Raw genomic sequence first — 26485 nt, forward strand, 5'->3', positions numbered from 1 at the left:
GCGTTGAAATTTAATGCTGAAAGTGGAAGTAGTGATTTGTCAAAAATGATAGAAGGGTAGAGATTAGAGGGAGGCAGGACCTTTTTCGGGACGTCGGGATCGGGTGTTTTCAAGCTCGAGATTTGGGGATCCTCCCTCCGCCTGAATCCCGATTCCCTCCGCCTGCATCCCGGTTCCCTCACTCCGGAATATTCCGGACAGTCCGGCAAATATGAAAGAAGGGTAGAGATTAGATAGAGGCAGGACCTTTTTCGGGACGTCGGGATCGGGTTTTTTTAAGCTCGGGATTTGGGGATTTGTCCTTAAAGGATCCGGGAATATATTTTTCGATTTCGGGATATGAATTTCTTTAAATTCTGCATCCAGGGATTTCATGTTTGTAAGCCCAGGATTTCAGGATCGGAACCCATACGACCACCCCTCAAATAAGCCTTACATTGGTCGTTCTTAGTCATTTAAACAAGATTCATAGCCATGTTTATAAGGCTCTCAAAAGAAAAAGCCCTGATGGATTGTCCTAGAAGCATATTTTATTAGACTAATAATAATCTATATATAAGCAGTTACAATTATTTCATGTTTGAAGTGAGGCAAATTTTTAATTTAATTTGACTTTTATCAGCAGATGCATTGCAGCAAAGGAGAAGAATAATTGTGGTCTGAGACCAGAAACACGAAAATAATTGAATTTAACAGAAAGGAAACAAATATCGAAAATCGAACTTTGGAAAAAGAGAGAGGGCTTTTGATGCCTTTTATGAAATTCTCCATACATAATATCTTCTACAAAAATATCACCTAACAACAGTTCACAAGCTGTATATATGCCCGCGATTTCGCGGGTGTGTTGTAGTTATTTCTTAATCGAAAGATGTCAGTTTTAGTTACATGTGATGTTTGTTTTCAAGGAATGCGTAAACTGTATCATTGGCAGTATAGGTAGCAGTAAAATAAAATTAATATTACAACATGTACAAGGAAAAGGTAGGTACTGTACAATAAACGAACTGCATTTTTGTTTAAATTAATGAACTAAATTAAAAACGAGCAAAGAGGTGTTAGCTGTTTCAAAATTGAATATGCTGCATTTGGTAGTTAGAGGAGAGATATGTTAACCCAGAAAACAGAAAAAAAAACATATTTTCATCCTAGTATTATACTCTCGTCATTTTAAACTGTAAAGCTGTATTCACCTTGTAGTTGTTGTTCGTGTTACTTATTGACATATCACTTTCGTCACAAGACGTCAGCGTGACAACAGGTTGCTGAAGCAAATGTAATTCTTTCCTAGAAATCCTCTCACATGTGCGTAGAACGAACAGTGAGTTTTGGCTCCTTATTGCTATTCCACAAAGACAAGACGTACCAGGCAAGCCAGAGCCACAACTTGTAAATAATGCATGGACCTGAAACGAAAAGACATACTATTGTATCTTTAAGGCACAATCAAACACTTTTACTATAATCTCTCAAAAATACCATGCTACAATATTAATATTGTTTGATTACTAATCAGATACTAAGGTTCTTGTTTGGAAGATCTTTAAAATATTTCTGTAGTAAAGATCATTCTGCGTCTTTAAAGATTATTTGTATATATTTTATATGACAAACAGAAAGCTAAAATACATGTACATTTAGTAAGCACTTACTAATATGGTAAAAAGAATTTAATGTAAATGATATCATTTATGTCTTGTTTTTTCATTGTTTATTGATGCAACAATCACATTGTGTTTTATAATTATGCTAATTATCTTAGTAAATAGAGAATTGACTTTTTTAATTATAATTTTTAACTGTAATTAAATTAAAAAAGAAAAAGCTGGACAATGTTATTGACAATATATGAATAAAACTAAAACTGACTTTCTGAAAAAAGACAGAACCAAGAGTACCAAGCATTCTTAAAACATGTTTTTTTTACAATTTAACCTGTATTGCGAATGAAGTGTATCAGTTGATAATGACTTAGGTTCAAACTCCCTCAGGCAAAGAGGACCTTTATATATACTAGTATTTTGGCTATTGTTTTGTGTTCCTTTTGGTTATATACATTTTTTTTTAATTTTTACATATGATCGGCTTTCGAATGATTAATTTTGTTCGCTCATGAAGCATGTAAATCAAGAAAAGCTTTTTAAACGAAAACAATTTATAAAGTATTATTTGAACATATATTTTTTTTGTAATAAATTCAAATAAACCCAAGTTTTTTTAAGTTTTCTGATTAATTGTTAAAATCCGTAAAGTTCCCATTTTGATAACCTTGTTAAGATACCCATCAAGGATCTCAGTATGATTATTGCTTTTATCGATAGACCAATCAACAGCAGTATCCAAAACTGTTATATTATGACCACGGGCAATTTGTAGATGCATTGTTTCTTCTCACTTTTACAATTATTCCTTGGGAATCAGTACTTCTGTGATTTTACTTTTTAAACAAAAGAGTTGAATGGACATTTGGACATTAAATAAACTGTTAATTCTAAAACTGCGTGTGTTCAATTTATCATTTCCATTTCTGTTCACTGAAAGATGTTTAAAAACAACAAAACTACAAAAATGTGCAAAACAAAGAAAGGATTACCTATCAATATGGAAAAAAAAATTACAGGATGAGAATAATGTTTGTGGTCACTCAAATCATAACATAGCATCTTGCTCAGAATCATGGAGATATTAAACTTTTGAACACGTTGTCGTAAGCGCTGTTTCAAATTCAAAGTTAAGTTAAGTAATACAGTTTTGAGGGTCTTTTGTGTATATCATGCTTATGAAAAGTGTAAGTGTTTATTAGTACCTACCCAAAATGGACCAATGTCATTCTTGTACATAACAAATTCCCCGACCCCCATGTAGTCATAGTACTTTCCATCAAATGTCCGAAAATGTGGATCGTTGTACGACTGACATAGCCTGTTTTTCAAAGTAGAATCTTTGTCTCTGACTTCTACCTGCAAAGTACTTTATGTTTACGTTATGACTACCTGTATACAAACTATAAATTTAAAATCTCAGAAAACATAGCCTTCCAAACACATTATTACACATAGTGTTTATTTATTTCATACCGTGAAAACGATATTATGTTACTAATTATATAACGTAATACCCCTGTTTAAAGATATTTTAAAGTATCATACCACTATTTTCTAGTGTTTTTGAACTTATTGAACTGCCTAATGAAAAACGAAATGGCTCCATGATTTAACTAGTCCTACTAGTTGAAGAGGATTTTGGTTGCTTATAAGATATGTTAATACCTGAAATTCAAAAATGTAACATGTGTATAGATATATATAGTTTGTTAATCAATATGCTATGCAATACGACCATTCCTTATCAATGGAGTAGATCCATTTTTGCATATATTGTACACATTTTTTTTTTACGTAGGGAATATCTTTTAAATGTATAAACTATCAAAACATGTGGTCTGGGAGTAATACAAAAATAACGCAATTAAAAAACAAAACAAAATGAGAAGAATCTGAAAACAACACGGTACGTGATATCATTCGTCCAAAACACGGTTGGACATTTTATTATTAATTAAACTTATGGGTAAGCAAGCACAAACTTAAAAAAGAGAAACAAATCATTAATTGCTTAAGAAATCTTTGTCGTGTTAAGCATTTAGTTTTGCGTCTTTTTCATTTTGAAATAGCGATGTTATGGACTTTCCGTACTTTTCTTATAGCAGCTGTTAGTCCTTGTCAAATTTCTGCCATCGCTCGTCTAAATCCATTCGGTGACCTGTAGTTGTTAATTTTTGTGTCATTTGATCTCTTGTGTAGAGTTGTCTCATTGGCAATCATACTGCATCTTCTTTTCCTATTTCCAATCATTTATTAGTTTTATCATAAAACAGTGAATTTCTGTATATAATACAATGTCATGTGTAATCGTTTTGAAAATAACAAAGTATAAATTAAAGGTAAATACCCTTATTTGATATATATCAACATCTTTCCAAATATTATTATATGCTGAAATCGATGATGTTGACAGTTTGATGTATGCATATCTATTGTTTACATTGTAGATTCCGTCATTATATCCATACACTTCCAATGCTTTCTTGTCCATCCAGTCGAGATTTCCAAGTCTAAATCCACAGAATTCAGCATTGAATAGGACATCTCTTTTCAGAACATTATTAGTGCAAGATGACGTATAATAACTCGGTCGAAATATGTAGAAGTTCTGGTCACATTGAGATCTTATTGCGTCATTTGATGCAATACATCCAACCGGAACTGTTGACGTAAATGTGATGTTTATCGATTCCCCTTCATTCACGATGTTATAATAACTATTGGGCTAAAATCAAAAACGTATTTACATTGTTAAAAGTAAGTTTGTTTTCAAATGTTTTTGGTAAATTAAATAATATTAATCAAACGTAGTAAATGGGTTACTGTTACGTCCAATTGCTATTTAAGTATACAGTAAGGACGAGAACATGTAAATTTAATATAATATGAACTTTTCACGAAACTGACACGCATAGCCTCACTTAAACGTCTAAGTAATTAAAGCAACAGTCCACAAAACATGTTACTCTTCCCAGCCCCACATTATTCAGATTCCGAGCTGACAAGTATTTTGGGTACCACTTTGTGCGACGTTATTATAGAAGATGTGGCAAATACCTATTATCAAGTCTTTTGCTTTACCCAACTGAGCCTTACATCTGCAAGCACGATAGAGTGGAGCACCGAGATGATTTATATCATGTGTGTGGCTTTATCAAAAGATGTGCAAATATCATAATCCATTACAAACCAATTTTTACGTAAAACAATTTTTTGAAGAGAACCATAAATGTGCTAAATTGTTATTGTGCTATTGCACCAACCATTCGTTTGTGTTGTTTTTCTGAAAATTTCATTAAAAAAGTGTTATGCTTAAAATTTTAGAGAAATAATGTCAAACACATCATGGAAGTAACATTGACAGGAATAACAACGTCGTCACTTCAAAGGTTTCATCTGCGTTACCGCCCATCTTACGATTAATAGTTAATTGGTTTAATATCTGGCATGGAAGTTAATTATCTGCACGTGATCGTTTAAATCACTGACACTTTACGAGCAGACAAGTTTTTTGTCGTATATACGTGAGAAGTAACCCGAAAAGTCCATTCGTGACATTCCGTTGATGTACGCTGCCGAATAATGTCTTACGTTCAATTTTTATTTAGTTCAATTTCAATTTTCCTATTTCTGCTTAGTTCGATCTTAATAGTTTAAACCAACAGCTATCACATATGAAATTGGAGAACAAGACCGGGTCATTTTCAATTTTAAAATTTTACAGACAGTTAAAAAACTATTTCCGTAAGTTAAGAAGATGGTTGTACAAACAATACGTTTGGACCCCCTTTTATTAATTACGAATAATCTAAGTGTTTCGTGTATTAAGCAATTAAAGTATTCACAATTCTAAACAGTTCTATCCTTTAAATAATAGTTCTTGATACATAAACTAATTCGTTTAAAAAATGTATTTGCCGTAAGACAGATAGCGTCAAGCTCATTTTGTCGGTTTGTTTTAATTTTTCCTGTAGCTTGTTATGGTAATACAAGTATTCCAAAATGAACACTTTTAAATATATATATATATATATATTAACGAACATATTATCCCCATGTAATTAAAACATTTACCGTATAGATTTATTACTTTTACAAAATTGTATTTTACATGTTGTTTTTTTTTTTTTTTTTTTTATTTAAGAATACATATGTTTTCTGCAGATTGACACCAAAATAAATTAAACAAAGCTTACAAACAATCCTGCTTTGAAACGAGGACTATACAAATATGGTCCGGGTGTTGATTGTCTTGAATTTCTCATTCGTATGGCACATTTAATCTGTTGAAAGAAAGGTTAATGTTGTAACAATAAAATCATCAACTTGTTCAGTTTAAACATTTTCAGATACAATTGTTTCTTGTAAAGTCCAATTATCCCATCTCGGTCTTTTTTCGCTCCAAAATTTAACTATTTTGAAATAATATATTCCTATAATTGCTCTTGCACGTACTTTCGAACTGGGGTTACTATCAAAATTAGGTTCGAGGAGATACACCACCGGAACTAGAAGGTAATCACAGTTGATTTAACGGAGCTTAAATTTTAGAAATAATTTGTTTTTCCATTAAAAATAGAGGGTCCTGTATATCTTCAGTTCTCTTGAAATGAACACACTATATGAAGAAAGATTCTCAGGAGCTTATTATACATATACATAAGTATATGTATCAAATGTCAAGAAACGAAATTATAAAAACAAACAGCTATACCTCCATGTTCATCTTGTATTTACCAATCCAGTCAGCCTCGCGTAGAACAACCGCATCATCAATATCTTTAAATAGCAAGTTTGTACTATTCTTTACATGTTTTGCACATATATACCAATAAACATCATAACCATAAGTTCCGTTTGGTTTGTCATCGAATTCGCATTTAAAAATTGGTATCAAGCTCGGTGTTGGCTCATAAGGTCCTACTTCAAAGCTTTCACCTTCTGTTAAAACTGCTTTTACCTCCACCAACATAGTGTCTGTTGGAAAGTTTGCTAAAACATTGACACTTCGAAATTATTTACGTGATGATAGCTAGGAAAACATTTTATTATTTATTTATTCCGATTGTTGATACATTATAGAACATCTGTAAATAGATATAGGTATGAGTGCCAATGAGACAACTGAGTTTTGATCAACATCAAAATATAATAGCGTGATCTCAATTATACTCTTCTTTAAAGGTAGTCGTTAATGACCATGCTGCACTTATAAGTGGGGAATAAAAATATACATTCGTGTCTTTAAAATTATATATCGGAAAACGTTTTGATAAGGAAATCGACTTTGTCTTTTCTGCTATAATAAATTAATGTAGACATGCTTTTGAAAATTAAGCATTGTATTTGTTCACTTTGTTTGAGACTTGAATTTAATTGATATCCGTTTAATTTTTAAGGATGTTACGTTGTTTACTTTATATCTACAAAAATATTCAACGATATCTAATAAAAAAAGAACATTTTTCAACACGATTTCAAGTAATCTTGTCTTCTTAATAAAATACTTGAAAAAATATTACTTCGTTGGTTAATTGTTGATTGATGAACATTCTGTATTGCACATAACACGTTTAGAAGTACAAATTTAAATGTGTCGAGTGGATAAATATCGTATCACACTCGATGCAGTGGTAGAATTTTTATATATATAAATGAATACATATGTATATATGTTAGCGGCAATAAGTAAAATTAGGCATTAAGCTTAAATTCTAGGCAATAATCTAACGCCTAGGCATTAAGTTATTGCCTGAAATTTTTAGGCATTAAGCTTATTGCCTGAAATCTGATGATGGTTATTCTTCTTATTGCCGAACATAATTTTAAACAATAAGTAAACTCTGGAATTTATGCGTATTTTGTGATTTATTCTTGATATAGAGTCGTTTCTTCATTACATTTCTAATAGTACATGTATAAACATACATTCATTTGACAGATCTTCAAAAATAAGTTTATTTAGTCATTTTGACAGCTAAAAACAAAAATAATTCATACTTTTTGGTGTAAGTGTGGTATTACAAAATATTAAAAAGATTTTTTTTTTAAAAGTGATTGTATCCAATTAAAAAAGGGGGAGATTCTATAGAATAATTATAATATTTATTTGAAAATTGTACATTCACTAGTTGAGCTGGTTTGACAAAATTAAGATATGCTTTTTTTGCTCACACCATTTTCCATTTTTTGTTATTCGATAAGTAAATTTTCTTTGTTAACAGTTCCACAACTTGTGATAACAAAATGATTTTAACACAAATTTCTATCAAGTTTTCATTTCTTTAATTATTATTTTATGCGTTTTAACATAAATAAAATATGTTATTTGTGATTTTATTTCCACATCTTTCTTTTTTATATTTAGGACGAAACTGGGCCCTCTGGTTTTGCATCGGAAAAAATACATGTTTATCTTTTGTTGCTATTCAAACGTATGTTAATTGCAGTAATAAAATAGAATATTTGAAGTATTGAGTATTTAGGATTATTTTCAGGATTTAAGACTAATGCCTAACATCATTCAGGCAATATACTTACTGCCTAGGCGTTAGCTTATTGCCTAGTATTTAAGCTTAATGCCTAATTTCACTTATTGCCGCTAACATATATATGTGCAATGTCATTGTGCAATTAAGAAGAATTTCAACAAACGTATTAGATACTCTTTTTTATTCATACATCCGAAAACATAAAAGAATCATATTCTTTAAACTTACAACTGCAACCTGGATAGTGTTCTGTTTCTGACGACATTTCATGTGGACATTTTACCGGGCCACTTCCTGAAGAATAAGACATAATAAGTAGGTTAATTTTCTAATATTTGAATGAAAACAATTACCGCATATTGAATTAATCATTTATAATTAGGTTTGATCTGCCAGAATGAAATTTTACTTAAGCATAAAATGCATTAAGATCACAAAAATTCTGGAATAAAACAGGCAGTTAGAGGTTATTCTATGTGTATCCATATGATAACTGATTTTATAGCTCGTTCTTATGTTTACTGTCCAAGGTTAGGGGGTTTGGATCCCGCTAACATGTTTAACCCCGCCACATTCTGTATGTATGTGTCTGTCCGAAGTCAGGAGCCTGTAGTTCAATGGTTGTCGTTATTTGCAGTGTTACATATTTTTGTTTCGTTAGTTTTTTTCATTATTTTTTAGGCTACTAATTTGCTCATTTGAATTGTTTTACATTAATTTTGTGATTTTGGTTTTTTTTAGCTTTGCGGTATAGGCTTTGTTCATTATTGAAGGCCGTACGGTGACCTATGACTGTTTCTGTGTCGTTTGGTCTCATGTTGACAGTTGTCCTATTGGCAATCATATCACATCTTCCTTTTTATATCTAGTGAATTTCTATCATAATTGGTTAGAATTGCTTCTTAAATAAAAAAGAATTTCGATTTTCCCATTAATTTGTTTAGGATATGATTTCGAAATACACAAACAAACGTTTTTTAAGTTCAAAGCCCTTACATAACAAAAACAATTATTGTTCAACTAGAAAAATTGATAGCAGTTATCTTATATTTTATATATATATTATTAAATAAATATCAAAACTCCAACTTTGATATGTATCTTCATTTACCACGACTTTGAACTAAAAAATCAAGTCAAATAATTTGGGAATAATAAATTCTAACAGATAGCAGGAGGGTAAAATTGTACTCTCCATCGGCTTTACGGGTAAGAGAATAACTAAGAGCTACAATTTTATCAATGGGTGATAATATGTCAATATTAAAAACCTGCAGTTCACATTATATTTTATTATATTACATTTTATTTCCTTAAGCTACTTAAAGTTTTTTTTCATAATGTTTCACTAACAAAAATGATTAAATATCAACATTCAGATTATTATCAAGTTGTGGTACCAACTTAAAATAAATGTTAACGTTATACATTACCAAAACAATACGATGAATTTGAGGTTGATGGTGGCAGATGGTATACATAATACCCGTCACAATTTCTTATTACAATATTATACGACTGTTCACAAACACTGTTGTTTGTCTGCATACAGGCTATAGCAGTCATATTTCCATCAACAAAGGTTGGTAGAGTTCCTGTAAAAACACACACAATTGCCTTGTTTAACAAACTAAATGTAGACAACCTTTTGTATTCGATTCCTGTGTTTCATCAGAATGGTGAGATTTGTGTTTTTGAAAATGTTTTCAACACCTCGGATTTACTTACTTCTTTTACTGCCAGTGTGAAAGCGTATTATCCATTAAGAGATGCATTATATGTTAGTTTACAGTAGAGTGTTGCTACAATAACAATGGACTTTTTCAGAAAATATAGTTGAAAGGAGACCCAAAAATATTCCCAAGCCAACGAATACGGGTCCGTCGACAAGAGCAAAGTATCATATAATTGAACAAAACGTACCATTTAACCAAAGAGGGTTAATTGTTCCACAATTCATTATTCCCGGAGGGGATGTCGGCATATCATCACCATTATCGCTGAAAAATCTATACCAATCTTCTTCCAGTATTTCATCGCTTATGGGATCATCTACCGTCCAGTCAACATAAAATCCTGTGGAACGCTTCTCGGCATCGTTCACACTTCTGTATACATTGCATGGATCCTGAATAACTGAAACATTCAACAAATATGTTCAGCTTCTCATACCCTTATTAATTTGCTTATATGAACAAATATTTGCAAAAATGTACATTTGTAGGACATCTTTTTTTAACTTAAATATATGTTATAACAAGAAAAAGAAATTATGTTGAAATTTTTATTTTTATCTTTTGTATATTATTCACTGTCATGACTGTCATGACTAAATAAAAATTAGATCCCACGCATGCGCGGCATAGTTAAATAAGTGCCCGACACGTTATCATCAGTATGTTGATGGATTATAAAGAAGAAGAAGAAGAATCTTATAAATACTATTTGCTTTGTCACCATGTCACGTTGGTAGTAATATTCAACAAATTCTATTTTAAAATAAAAAAGTATTATAAATTGATCACAACAAGTATAGTGCTATAGCCTCTATTAGACAGTAGCCCTTCAATGAAGTATACACCTAAGAAAACATTGATGTAGAAAGAGAGAACATTTTGTTTTAGAAATAGAACCTCAAAAAAGGGTTTTATTCTTCTTCTCATAAGGGACTTATCAATTAAATTGTATAAGTCATAAATTCATTTCTTTACATCATTAAACTTTGTTGTCAAGCAAATTATGATTGCTAGTTTTTCTTGTAGATAAATACAAGTTTATATATAATAAATACTTTATTCTTAATGTATATTTTTTTGTAGATAAGATATCACATTGGTTTGAGCATGATTCCCAGCCAGATTATGAAGCGGCATATATCATGTATATCAATGTATATATAGGAAATATATAGTGTCACTAAGTTACTCTCATATGGTACCTCATTTGTACCTGTAGCTATAAATTGTGAAATGGTGGATTCATTCATAATTTTGTGTTACTTATTGGTTTGGAAATAACGTTGATAGAGCTAACAGCATTATGTCATGATGTACAGTTGATGGGATGATCTGATTGGACAAAAAGAGAATTGTGAATTGAACAAATAGCAAACTTACAATTCATAGAAAAAATGTAGGAAATACAATGTACTACATTACTTGGTGGCAGAGCATACCTTTGATATATATATATATATTTGAAATAAGTAATATTAACAATTTGAAATAAAGAGAATTTAAAGTTTTCTAGGAATATTAGTAGTGCATCATATCTTAATTCCATGATTATCTTGGATAGTTATATCATTAAGAATAGAAAATTGGAATAATGGAAATTTCTAGTTTCAGTGAATATCAATCATTGTCAATACTAAAAGTGCAGCATCATGATCATACATCATCTGATTCACCTTGGATAATTATTCATTTGAAATAAGAATTTGGATATAATAAGAGTTTCTATGCTGCCATTGCTATTGTTGGCTACATGTACCACCAGGGAGTGTTAAACCTCCTTTACTTTCCATGAGGGTCTGTCACGGTCCATCACTATTGGTTAGTGTCATATATATGCATGATGATGGAAGTTTTTACCAACCTAGACAAGCTTTACAGCCCTGGCATGGTTGTTGGTTAGAGTCGAATGACAGCTTGCTGTATAGTTATAATAGTCTGAATGTATCTACATGTATTTTAATAATCTTCTAAATTACTGTTCATTCTGAAACTGGCATTTTATAATAGTAGTCAAACATATTAAACAATACATGTACTTCAAAGTATCATTTTATTTTGTCTCGCCTTACACAAAAGTCATGAAAGTTGGTTGTATGCAAGAAATTTGTATTACAGTCTTGGGGTGATGATGTAAGCTATTTTATAGAGCTTTACATTTTAAAAGCTAAAAGAGCTGGATGTTTCTTGTCTTGTATTCAGATGCTAGTAGCTAATTAATATGTTATGATGTTTCAGTTTGCCATTATATGTACATTGCACCTGACCCCATTTTCATGGTTCAATGACTGCATGTAAAATATACTGTTACTTAATCAATGAAATGCTCTTTTATACTGTATATTTTATATATGTAATTGGATACATTTTATTGTATATTAGTATCTTGAAAGATCTACTTGTCTATCAGGTTGGGTTGACCTGACCTTGACCTTCATGGATAATTTAAGTGATTAAGGTTATTTCAGTTTGATACAATGTTAACATGGTTAGGTTTGTTTCTCAGTTTATACTTCCTAATAAAATTGACACTGGAAATGGGGAATGTGCCAAAAAAGACAACAACCCAAATTCAGAGCAGACAATAGCCGAAGGTCATCAATGTTTCTCATAAGCTATAAGCTACATTGTACATGTATAGGATCACTACTTTTGGCATAATTATGGAATAAATGTAAGTTGTACATGTTTGACATTTTTGAATGGCTTAGTTCATCTGACAATGACACCATTTTCATGGTTTTTATGTTTAGTCTTTTTCTCTGTTTCTATGGTTACTATAAACGTTTAACCATAAATTTGGGGTATGGGAGAACTGTGAAATTCAAAAATTCATGAAATTCATGAAATTATCTGTCATATATCTGTCTGGCATGGTTATTTTGACTGGACTTCATTTTAATGGATTATTGATAATGTAAAGTTTATGTGATACTTATAGACTAGTAAAATCTTCTTATTACAGAATTTCAATAAAAAGATCATGAATAAGGCCACATTTAAAAGAATGTCTGTTTCCCATCCCAGGGGCTTATTTTTTACCTGGGTGTGGGGAGGGGAAACAAACAATTTTTATTTTGGCCTAAGGAGATATGGTGAGACGACTATCAACCATTTAAACCATGTAGACCAAGTGATTTACTTGTTAGTCACTATATAATAGGTCACTGCACACCCTTCAACAATGACCAAAAACTAAAACTTTATAATGAGCACCCTATAAAAGGTTCAGCCTGTAATGAGGCATCTGACACAGTTAATGTAGAATATTCAGACGAGAAACCCAACAGTGATGACAATTTGATTTATTATACCATACCCTCCCCCCTCCCTTGAAGTTAAATGTCTAATCCCTTGGTGTACTGATATGAATAGTATTTTACTGGAAATGTTTCAGAAAATAGATGTATTGTTATGAGTTACAATTTATAACAAAAATAAGCAAAGACCCATCGAAACAACATCTGATAAACAAATTTAATAATACTTTTAGATATTTGGATGATATTTTGGCTCTCAATAATGACGACTTCAGTATGTATATTAATGAAATTTATCCTGTTGAACTTACTTTAAATAAAGCTAATACTAACAATGACCACTGCCCTTTTCTTGATCTTGATATCTATATCACTAATGGAAAGCTGAATACTAAAATTTATGATAAAAGGGATGATTTTTCATTTCCTATCGTTAATTATCCGTTTTTAGATGGTGACGTTCCCTTGTCACCATCTTACGGTGTTTATATATCTCAACTTGTACGATTCGCTCGTGTATGTAACAATGTTTTCGATTTTATCGAGAGAAATTTATGTATTACTGAAAAATTATTACACTAGGGTTTTCGATATCACAAACCAGTCAAAACATTTACTAAATTTTATCATCGGTATAAAGACATCATTCGTAAATATAGCTCAACATGCAGACTTCTAATACGTTCAGGTATTTCACATCCAATTTTTTATGGTAATATTCTTTATAAAGCACAAAGGTGGCAGTATTCACCTCAGAAACTTACAAAACCTTCGAATAGACTTATTAAGAAGGGATATAATTACGATACGGTTGTCAAGTCATTAAAGATTGCATATTTTGGCGTTAATATTGAGTCACTGATAAGGTCTTTGCATCGGAACTAAACACATTTATTCTAAAATACAGTTGTTGGCATGACACGGGTTATGTTCTTCTCATATATGTTATGATGGTATGATACTAAACCCCTAACGGGAAGGATTGTGCCTGATGTTCATATGATGAAATCATAATCTTTCAGTCAGTTTAATTGAAGTCTGGAGCTGGCATGTCAGTTAACTGCTAGTAGTCTGTTGTTATTTATGTATTATTGTCATTTTGTTTATTTTCTTTGGTTACATCTTCTGACATCAGACTCGGATTTCTCTTGAACTGAATTTTAATGTGCGTATTGTTATGCGTTTACTTTACTACATTGGTTAGAGGTATAGGGGGAGGGTTGAGATCTCACAAAAATGTTTAACCCCGCCGCATTTTTGCGCCTGTCCCAAGTCAGGAGCCTCTGGCCTTTGTTAGTCTTGTATTATTTTAATTTTAGTTTCTTGTGTACAATTTGGAAATTAGTATGGCGTTCATTATCACTGGACTAGTATATATTTGTTTAGGGGCCAGCTGAAGGACGCCTCCGGGTGCGGGAATTTCTCGCTACATTGAAGACCTGTTGGTGACCCTCTACTGTTGTTGTTTTTTATTTGGTCGGGTTGTTGTCTCTTTGACACATTCCCCATTTCCATTCTCAATTTTATTGATGCTAAGGTAAATATTTTATCCAATAAAAAGACAGGAAATAAGTCGGTGAACCAAAAAGTTCAAATCTTATTGAAAATAAAAGTGCCCATGAACTCACTGATCATGCATGAGTGATTCTATTCATAAAAAGTGTCCGTGTAACAATTAAGAAGAGTCTGTGTATCATCGAAAAAGAGTCTGTGTAACACCCCTTAATGTACTGTTTTTCTATAGCTCTGCAGGGGGGGGGGGTCAAAGTCGTTCAAAGGTCACTGTATGGCCTTTAACAATGAGCAAAATCTATACAGCATTCTAGTACGGCATACGTTTTACCTCAGCGAACTCACTGTCTTGGTGATGTATCAATCATTTGCTTCAGGTCGATCCATTTCGCATCTCGTCATGAATATGCGTGATATATTTGCCACTGGACATTAAGGGAGCAATCAATTTATCAGTTTCATTTAGTGATGCATGCTAATTATATATAGTTCTCAAATGATAATTGTCTAAAACTGTTTCCATTTTTGTGTATTTCATTTTTTAGCGTAAATTTTAGAATTTCTTTCCGAATCTTTCTCTTTGCATTTATTTGTTTGTAAACATAAAGTAGTCCATGTCAGGGGTTAGATTGTATACAGCCAATCTAGGACCAGGGCAGTAGAACAGAAAACAGTCTCCATTGTATACATACATATGCATTTATGTTGAAGCGTTGTGGCACCGTTAAAGTCCACAATTCCTCTAAAGTCCACAACACCGCTAAAGTCCACAACAATTTTACGCTAAAGTCCTCAACGCCGTTAAAGTCCACAAAATGGCCTCCGCTAAAGTCCACAAGAAAACACCGTTAAAGTCCACAATAACAAGTTCCGCTAAAGTCCACAAAAAGCACCGTTAAAGTCCACACCAGTTTTTTTTATTGTTAAAAATGTATTATTTGTTATTTTTATCCCGTTCGTACAATACAAAGCATGGGCCTTTCTTCTGGGTTGTATTTTTTTTTATCAGTTTGATACATGAAAAAAGGACAGTATCTGTATATGATTTTATTCCATTAACTTTGATCTTTGTATTATGATGATGATGGCCAATTTGGACAAGAATCACTTGTTGACATAATCAATGTACAAAGCAAAAGTGCCTTCTTATCTATAACATTTGAACGGCATTCATTCAGGCAACAATCTTGTATATCATAAACAAAAATTTACTAAGTTTATGAAGTCCCAAATGTCTCCTGTCGGAAAACTTTTAACCAACGTTTAACGTTATTAATTTCGGTGTTCGTTATAGAAAACAACGAAAAATAATGTGTTATGATTTTCAGAACGGAAAAATGAAGCCAATATGATAAATTCTAAATAAAAAATAAAATATTTTAAGCATTAAATTATATTTTTATCGATTAGTATCGGATATCGATGCGTTGAATTGGTATTGAAATGTCGCAATAAAACTAATTTGATCGATATACATGTAGGAAGATGTGGTATGAGTGCCAACGAGACAACTCTTCATCCCAGTTAAAATTTATAAAAGTAAACCATTATAGGTCAAGGTACGGCCTTCAACACGGTACCTTGGCTCGCCATGACTGAACAGCAAGCTATAAAGGTCCATAAAATTTACAAGCGTAAAACCATTCAAACGGGAAAACCGTTGCCCATTTATGGGCCTTAAAAATATACATACACTAGTTGTTTATCTTTGTAAAGTGTTTTAATCACATGTAAAATTACTCACAAGATTAATATGTATAAACTCACAAAACGCAAAATCTGTTCTACAGTAACCAATAAAATTGTATTGAAAAGAATAGAAACGTTCTTTGTTATTATATAATTCGTAAAAGTTTCAGCTTAAAACTTCATACTAGTCTTCCATTTAGCCTTTTCAAAATACTAAAAAAGTATCCTTAAAAGAGAATAAAAAAGGGAATTTAACTCTGAAAGCGATACCGTGAACTTTGATGTGACGTACATTTTATTTATCAATCAATATGGCTATATGATAAACAATTGTTGGTGTCGGGCTCAATGCAAGATGAACGTTCCTATCGCCTTTATTCTATATACACACCCTGCCTTTATTCTATATCCACACCCTCCAATGCTCACAGACACATATTTTTTTTTTATTAGTTCTGAATTTCTCAACAAAGATATCGGCAAGTGAATGCACAATTTTTTTACATTTGACGGTATTTACGGTTGGATTTTCACAAATCATTTGTTGAAAGGCGCAGAATTTTCTGAATATATATTTGTTTATTAAAATTTGGTAATATTTTTCTTCGGTTAGTTTTGTTTTTCTCCTGTTTCAAATCACATTTTTGGATAAAAAAAAAAACTGTGTTAAATCGTCAGAAATTGATAATTAGCGCTTCAAAATAGATATATTACCAAATAAACCTACGAGAGTTCTGCCTCTATTGGTACTAATTTTGATTAAAATTTTACATGATTTAGTCCCTAAATATTTGTTATGAAAAAATCCCGTAGATTTTCATGATATTTATATACCAACAAATTGTAAGTGACAAATACTTCTGACCATTATATTTTACTGACGGTTTTTGAAGTAACGTTCCTAAATGTTCTAAAAACTTATCTTCCAAAATATACATGTATGTACTTCCAATAACTTCAATTGCAATTTGAGCATTTGAACTCAATTTCATACTAAAAAATGTAGCGTCACTTTTGTATTTGGTTAAAGTTTTTATTTCATTTTCTGACTCTTGATAAATTTGACAAATGCACACGTATGGTCGAGCTCGTAGTAAACCGTACGAGTATACTCATACGGTAGGAGCATACGTTCAGGTATACTTATATGGTCCAGACCGTACCCGTAGGGTTCAAATTCTCATATTGTCTGGAACATATATACATGTAGTGTTGTTGAAAAAAAATGTACTTGTACTCATCATTGATAATACACAATACAGAACCACATCCGCGTATAATTTATTCAATTCATCTTTCATTCTGAAACAAATTCATTTTTCTTTTTGAAAACAAAACAAACATGCAAACCAATGAGTGATGGAAATCTGCTGAGCACCACAAAATGCATGAATGTGTGGTATTCTTTATCATTATTTTGCTTTCAAAAAAGAACATGATGGTCCAAAGTATATTTTTGAGATTTACGGACCGTTTTGGCTGCTGTGGAGCCTAACAGACACTGAATGGACATCTTACTTATGTTTTATAGATATTTGCAAAGGAAACTCAAATATAGGCTCCAAATTATGTCTCCAGCATATACAGAAAGAGAACGCTATGTTGGAGTTTCTTGTGGATGAACAAATGTTTACTAAATAAACAATAAAGAGTATAATTATAGCTAGATAACTTTTCCGAAATGATGTCTGTTTGATTGATAAAAAATCGCAACACAAAGATCAAGTTTTTGGTGATAAAGAAAATACTATAATCTTTTCATTCATCAAAATTATAATTTATGCTGACAAGATATACTTTCTAAGAACAAAAGTCCATGCTTTTTGATTAAATCTATAATATCAGGTGTAAGACACAGAAAATTGATCTTTGGATAATAAAAAAAAATGTTTGGACTTTAACGGTGTTTTTTTGTGGACTTTAGCGGAACTTGTTATTGTGGACTTTAACGGTGTTTTCTTGTGGACTTTAGCGGAGGTCATTAGCGGAAAGTTTGTGGACTTTAACGGCGTTGTGGACTTTAGCGTAAAATTGTTGTGGACTTTAGCGGTGTTGTGGACTTTAGAGGAATTGTGGACTTTAACGGTGCCACAAAGCGTAAAACAACGACATGTAGTTGAGCTCGTTTTGGTGAAACAATTACTGTCAAATCTTTATATATATATATATCTGGTAAAGTTGTCATAAAAGCAAAAACGGACGAAAAAGTTGGCAACAATTTATAATAAGACTAAACTTATTTTGGCCGTTTCGTTTCTTCTAAAGTGTTAAATTCAACCATGCGACTGGCTTACTTGGAGATTCAGGTGACCTTTTTCGTTTTTTAGAAATTTCAATCAAAGTTCGTATATCCCTTCAACGATTTATTCAATTTTTTTTAACGTATAGATAGCGCGAAACTCTCACTACACCATGCATAGACTATTTTTTTTCTCGACCAAATGCGGCTGCTTATTTATACAACCGAACAACCAAACGTCCGCACCCAATTTTAGCAAAGATATACTGTCGAACGAGAGATGTGAATATTTCTATACCCAATCAATCATTTGGTTTTGAAAACAATTTTAAAGTTATACATTAATACGACATCAACCCAACGACACATATCAATCAAAACATTAAGAGTCAACACAGAGATTTTTGTTATAGAAAGAAACCTATACAGAATAAAAAGCCTAAACCGCACCAAGACTAAATAATACGGGAGCAGTGATTTTTTTTAAGACAAAAATGCAAGTGTTCCGTAGAAATATTTCACGTACCATTTTTTTTTTTTATTTCGATCGTTGAAAATTATAGCAGGTGTGATATAAATCAGTAGATTTAGGACAAAACTATAATATGGAAATATAATGTGAAAATTAAGTCTGCTTTGTACTAGACCGACACACTGAGATGGATTTTTAACGTGTAAGTTCACAAGCTAACAGTTCAAAAGAAAGAAAACAAACTCTTTGTTAGACCCGTTTGGGATTCGGACTAAAGTCCTCTCGCTCTCGAGGTGAACTTATTCTCACGAGACCAACCAGGAGAGAGGTCGCATAGTCATACCAAAAACTCGAGCATAATAAACAATACAGTTTAACAGAATTATCACCGTTACTAATGCGATTTTAAAGTCATGATCTTATCTAAATTAGATACCGTTATGTGATGTTGGTATCTACACGTATGAATAGAGATGGCCGACATCAGAGTAGATTGAGAGGACCATCGCTCTCTGCAAATTGAAAACTCTTCCTCAATGATGTTAGTGGTCCCACTGTAGCGAGCTGTTGCAAGGCTAAATTTCTATCCTTATTAAATCTTCTCTCATTATTCAGTGGTATTTCAAGTTTACTTTTAATCTTATCGTCGAACGACTATTTGAAGTGCTTCCTATTATATTTAAAACTTGTGTTCTCGTTATGAACACGAATGAAATATTTGCCACTGGAGGTGACTGAGGCAAACAACAATGAATCACCATCACTAAAATAGAAGTATTTGTTCTCACAAAATACTTTGTAATTAATTAGAAGAATGATGACAATTTCTCATCTATTCACGTTTTGATCGAGCCGCTTCAACCTCAAATCTTGCTGCAATTGTTTTACATTTAGGCTACTAGTATTAAATACTATTGTATTCATTGAAGTTTACATGCGTAGTTTTTTTTATTCAAAAGAATAAATTAATATTTATAAATAAATTGGACTGAACAAACAACACTAACTATTTCGCATTTGCATGTAACGCAGTTTAGAAAAATAAAAGATTGGATTTTTTTTTAGATTAGCACACATGCAACGCATCCCCACTTAGGAGTCCTCCAAAAAGGTAAAATTTACCTGTAAGGGAACATGTATGTCTGGTGTATGTATATCACTCGTTCCATCTACAATATACGGAAATGACACGACCGGGTATTGTAAAGCTTTGAGGGACTTTTAATGTCAAATTCATATCCCTGGGCGAAGAAATTACCAAGTTTGGAATACACCGTGTGTACACTGACTTATAAAAGTGTTTATGTCTTTCATGCTGTCTTGTCATCATCTTTTCCATCATACAGTCACGTCTCAGTCATTACAGCTGAACGGACGTGCTGGGCCAGCTCTCCTTTACCCGCTATCTTCGATGAGGGTTTACAGTTAGATGAACAACGACATACTACTTAAGATGACAGAAACCAATCCATGCCGTACAGATAGACGTAGTAGTTGGCGTACCCGCGTTAACATGCACTCCAAAACACCAGACTCAAGCTGGCAGCCACTTTTATCGGCCAATCAAGACAGCAGCCACTTTTTTCCAGCAGCCAATTTTGACGATATGTCTAAAAACCAAAAAACTGCGTGAGGCTCAAACGTTCCAAAAATCGCTAAATCTTAGTTAAATGCAATCTAACAGCGGAAATCGACAATTTCACGGTTTCTGCTAATTTCTAAAGCATTTCATTCCGTTTTAAATATGTATGTAAGCGGTCTGTCCTTTATTTGACATTCGATAATTGATATTCAATATCCAACCGACTGCTAGCCGTCGGTTCAATATTTAAATTTAGTTGAAAATCACTATAAAGCCTGAGGGAAAAGATACCATTCTATGACCCCTTCAAGCTGTCATAAATTTTCGTTGTCCTCGAATATAAACCCTGATACAAGTTGTATATTTGTCTTTATGTTATATAGATTTTTATCAATAAAACATTACAGAGGATTCACCAAAGATGTAATTTAATATATAAAATATGAAACAAAATCCAATTACTCCAGAAATATATAGAAATATACATAGAAATACTTATGGAAAGCCAAAAAAGAAAAGAAATTAATAGTGAACACCTACCAGAGACTGCTTAAATGACGGTGACCACCCTAAGACGACTTTGGACCTCTGTGGTGGCCAGACGGGCCCGGATCCCAGAAAAATATTTAAGTGGGGAATAGCTTGGGTCAATACCTTTAAAATGAGCTAGGTCCGGTTCGGAACTTTGCCGTTGGTATATGCCGAAAAGTACCGAATGTATGCATATGGTTACTACGGAAAATTACGTTAAGGGGCACCTTTGAACCTCTGTGGTGGCCAGACGGGCCCGGATCCCAGAAAAATATTTAAGTGGTGAATAGCTTGGATCAATACCTTTAAAATGAGCTAGGTCCGGTTCGGAACTTTGCCGTAGGGATATGTCGAGGAGTACCGAATGTGTGGTTGATATGGAAAATACGTAAATGGGCAACTTTGAACCTCTGTGGTGGCCAGACGGGCCCGGATCCCAGAAAAATATTTAAGTGGGGAATAGCTTGGGTCAATACCTTTAAAATGAGCTAGGTCCGGTTCGGAACTTTGCCGTTGGTATATGCCAAAAAGTACCGAATGTATGCATATGGTTAATACGGAAAATTACGTTAAGGGGCACCTTTGAACCTCCGTGGTGGCCAGACGGGCCCGGATCCCAGAAAAATATTTAAGTGGGGAATAGCTTGGGTCAATACCTTTAAAATGAGCTAGGTCCAGTTCGGAACTTTGCGTAGGGATATGTCGAGGAGTACCGAATGTGTGGTTGATATGGAAAATACGTAAATGGGCAACTTTGAACCTCTGTGGTGGCCAGAGGGGCCCGGATCCCAGAAAAATATTTAAATGGCAAATAGCTTGGATCAATACCTTTAAAATGAGCTAGGTCCGGTTCGGAACTTTGCCGTAAGGGTATGTCGAGGAGTATCGAATGTGTGGTTGATATAGAAAAATACGTAAATGGGCAACTTTGAACCTCTGTGGTGGCCAGACGGGCCCGGATCCCAGAAAAATATTTAAGTGGGGAATAGCTTGGATCAATACCTTTAAAATGAGCTAAGTCCGGTTCGGAACTTTGCCGTAAGGGTATGTCGAGGAGTATCGAATGTGTGGTTGATATAGAAAAATACGTAAATGGGCAACTTTGAACCTCTGTGGTGGCCAGACGGGCCCGGATCCCAGAAAAATATTTAATTGGCAAATAGCTTGGACCAATACCTTTGAAATGAGCTAGGTCCGGTTCGGAACTTTGCCGTAGGGATATGTCGAGGAGTACCGAATGTGTGGTTGATATGGAAAATACGTAAATTGGCAATTTTGAACCTCTGTGGTGGCCAGACGGGCCCGGATCCCAGAAAAATATTTAAGTGGTGAATAGCTTGGGTCAATACCTTTGAAATGAGCTAGGTCCGGTTCGGAACTTTACCGTTGGTATATGACGAAAAGTATCGAATATATGCATATGGTTAATACGGTAAATTGCGTTAAGGGGCACCTTTGAACCTCTGTGGTGGCCAGACGGGCCCGGATCCCAGAAAAATATTTAAGTAAGGAATAGCCTAGGTCAATACCTTTGAAATGAGCTTGGAAAGGTTCGAAAATTACCGTAAAGATATTCTTAGGAATTCCGAATGTAAGATTGTTGAAGAATCTCAATAAATGCGTTGTGTTTTCTATATACGTTTAAATGTAGTGATAGGTAATGAATAATACAATAACATCACTTACTATAGCGTTATAATTACAACGTTACCATAGCATAATGTTTGTACCTTGCGTATTTTCCGAAGTATGTAACGAAAAATTATAAGAAAATGTAAGTTCACAATATAGATAAAAGAAATTTAAATTTGTGTCCATCTCAAATAAAATAATCTAGTTCCTTAACCTTAACTGATCACAACTAAAGTTTATCTCATAGTCCATTCATGGACTTTTCTTCTGCCGCCTACTGTAGCATCACTCAGCGGTAATTTTCTTTATGCGTTGTAAGTTCCTTTTTTGTATCTATTTGGCTTCTTGACTCTACCAGTTGAGGGTGTGTTCGTTCGTCTAGGTAGCAAGTTACTTTCTTCGAAATTTTCCTTAAGTGGGTTCATGTGCGATCTACTTTGTACGAGCCATTATGATGTGTCTTCTGGTCTTCTTTTGGCAACGGTCGTGCCTGAAGGTATATCATCTGAACGGTCATGTTTCCATAGCAACTTTGCCGTGGACTTTCCTTTTTCGCTGTGTTCTTGTCTTCAATGACGTTTACCAGAGCTATAGATGTTGTCGGATGGTTGATGTTTCTATTGATTAGTCCTGATAACACACATCCGAACTTTGACTGTACAACGATTGGTCCTTTTCCTCTTATAACTCTGTCCTCGATAATTTACCAGTAGTAGTCGGTGCCTATGAGTAAGTCAATTTCGAAACGTTCTGTACTAAAGTTTAAATGTGGAAAGTTCCTTGTAGTCTGTGAAATCTTGTTTTAAATCGGAACGGCAATCTCTGGAACAATGAGTGTGTCGATATGGACTTTTTCTCCTGTGTCGGTCTGTAACTGTATTGTTGCAGTGTCTAAGTTGCGAACCTTCTGGGATAAATTTCAAATCACAGACGGATGAATGCTTACTTTTTCTGTAGGATTTATTTCTAATTTATCAGTTAATCTCTGAGTTATAAAATTGAAGAAGGCTGTGCTCCCTCGTCAAATAAGATGTTACTTTCTAGTTCTTGGTCGTTATTTACTGGTGGAGTTGTTGTTTTCGGGAGAATGTCGTGACTCTGATGTGATGGATACATTACTGTAGTCTCGTTTGGTGTTTCAACTACGTTGATTGCTGACTATTGTATTGTAGGCTGCGGTGTCATACCTGGAATTACCTCTTTTCCTTTACATATGCTAGTATGATGTATTCCGTTACACTTTTTGCATCGTTCAGTAGAGTGGCATGCGGCTACTGAGTGTGACCCTTTACAGTTAAAGCATAACTGTTTCTGTTTTACAATTTGATTTCTTATGTTTACGTCTGTTACTTCAGGGCACTCCGCCGGATAGTGCTCAGCTAAACAAAATATACATGTATGTGTATTTACCATCTTACGTGTGTCTTTGAATTCGCTCTTGTATGAATGTGATTGCGTACCCATAAAAAAGTGCAGTGGCGTACAATATGTCTGAATTCATGACTCCTTCGCCAGCTTTAAGTATTTCAATCTCTTTAGTTATTGCTATTCGTAGATTTTTCAATATCAAGTTATATCTCCCGCGTTTTCTTGCAATAGATTTTCTCATGTCAATCGGTAACTTGTCCAAACTAAAGCGAACCATACATCTCAGGTGTTTGACAAAGTGACTCTAATCCTCGCACATATGATTCAAGTTTGTCTCCATAAGATCTCAAGCTAAATGCATCATTTGTCGGTGCGGGTAAGCTCATGAGTGATTTCATGTCAACATTAAAAAATTGTGTGAGTTTCCAAATCTCTCTCTTAGCAAACAAACGGCTGTCTCATAATTGGTGTGCGTAAGCGCAAATCCTGCTATGGTTTGGGCGGCGGTTCTTATAAGCTGGACTTTCAGATAACTAAATTTCTGTATTGGTGTAAGGCTACTATTTTAGTGTATGGTACACTCGTAAAAGTCCCAAAATGTGCTCAACTGCAAAACATACCCGTCAAAATGTGGCTAATCTAATTAAAATAATCTATGATTTACATTACTAAATACATTTGGTAGTTGGGCTGGTGGTTGTATATACGAACAATCTTCCTGAGTATTGTATAATTGTAAAATCGGACCAATAAAGTTGCTTGATTGATTTCCGGTAGGATTTTCCTCCGATGGAATTCGTTTTCTAGTGTTTAGCATGTAAACGGCTGATGTGTTTGTATAAATAGCGTTTGATGTAGGTATATAGCATTCAGTGTTAGCGTTCATTGTTTACTTTCTTTTAAATTAGAATTATTGTTGGGGGATTTGATTGTTTGCTTAAGTTTTCGTATTTGCTTTAGTTTACTGTCTAAATCAAACATATACTCATCCGAGTCTGTAATTTCTTGTTCAATGTGATCCTCGTGTTGGATTTCTTTCATCTTCTCGTTTAAATCATGAATAATCTTCTTTTTCTGGGTTACGGCATACTCTATGGCTTTGAATTCCTCCATTTTGACGTTTTCAGGATTCTCTTTCAGCTCCTCGAATTTGATCCATAGCTTAGTCACTGCTGCTCTGTTGCCGACACGTATTGCCTTTAACGTCCGTCAAGGCACCATAAATGTTAAAAAATCTCAATAAATGCGTTGTGTGTTCTATATACGTTTAATCGTCATGATAGCTAATGAATAATACAATAACGTCACTCACTATAGCGTTATGGTAACAACGTACCATAGCATAATGTTTGTATTTGTGTATTTTTTGACATGATTATTATGAAAATATGTTAAGGCACAACTTTTAACCCCAATTGTGGTCAGGATTGCCATGATCCCAGAAAAAATATTAAATCGGAACTTTGCCGTAAGGATATGCTAAGATGTTCCGAATATGTGGTTTGTAAGTTAAATACGTTATATTAATTTTCCGGAACCACTGTAATGCAGATGGCTCTGGATTATATAAAAAAAGTAGTGAATAGCCTGGGTTTACCAGTGGTGTAGAATAGAGAATGCTGCAACACTTTCAATTTTAGTAATTAACAGTGAACGTGAAAGTAGGAAGGTGACAGTGAAAAAAGTGACGTCATATTAGTAAGTAAAAGTTATGACGTAACATTATACAGGTAAATAAGCATCATGGTGTAAAAGTAAAAGTAATCTGATTTAAAACTGCTCATTAAGGTGTTTAAGGTTTTAGAGTAAGGTGTGTTAGGGTAAGGGTGTTAGGGTTAGAATTTGAATAGGAGTACGGGGTGGTGTTTTTTAAATTGAAAAAAAAAACAGAATATAGGAATATTTTTATAAGTATTAGGATTATGAAGGCATCTTATAATCAATATTATTTCATTGATCTGAATACCTTTGACACAAAAGAAAAACAAAAATGGAAGGACCTGCCAACAAGTGAGGTGAACCAAATTATTGACACTACAAGTGGGGATGAAATAATTTGTGATACTTACCTACTAATCTTGAAGTCAATAAAACGGGTAACAAGTAAGGTGTGGGCTTGTAGTGGGTTGTATTACGAAACAAGAACGTTGGAAGGACCGTTCATCAGAAATACGACTGCCTATACCCTTATTAGACAGAAAACCGCGTAGTAGTACGTGTCCTTATTTTTCTTTTCACATCTAGTAAACATTAGATTAAAAAAATTACAAGAGGTGGTTAGGGGTGTAATATTGAAAAAAAAATAATCATAAAAGACATATGTGTGTAAGTATTAAATAAACAATGGCATTAACAAACAAAACATACCGGGT

General features: G+C 33.3%; 1 protein-coding gene across 1 annotated transcript; it reads right to left on the reverse strand.

Annotated features, from left to right (window-relative positions):
* Positions 1 to 1160: 1160 nt before the first annotated feature.
* LOC139507649 (von Willebrand factor D and EGF domain-containing protein-like) lies at positions 1161 to 25226 on the reverse strand (the record flags this gene model as incomplete). The annotated part of the gene is made up of 9 exons (XM_071295839.1): positions 25079 to 25226; positions 10019 to 10231; positions 9529 to 9690; positions 8324 to 8389; positions 6319 to 6596; positions 5801 to 5887; positions 3952 to 4329; positions 2811 to 2960; positions 1161 to 1406 (listed from the first exon to the last, which is right to left on the reverse strand). Coding segments are annotated over exons 1-9 (1728 nt in total), but the record flags the coding sequence as incomplete, so codon positions are not given.
* Between the last annotated feature and the right edge of the window lie 1259 nt (positions 25227 to 26485).

This window comes from Mytilus edulis, unplaced genomic scaffold, assembly GCF_963676685.1.
Source record: "Mytilus edulis unplaced genomic scaffold, xbMytEdul2.2 SCAFFOLD_362, whole genome shotgun sequence".
NCBI lineage: Eukaryota > Metazoa > Mollusca > Bivalvia > Mytilida > Mytilidae > Mytilus > Mytilus edulis.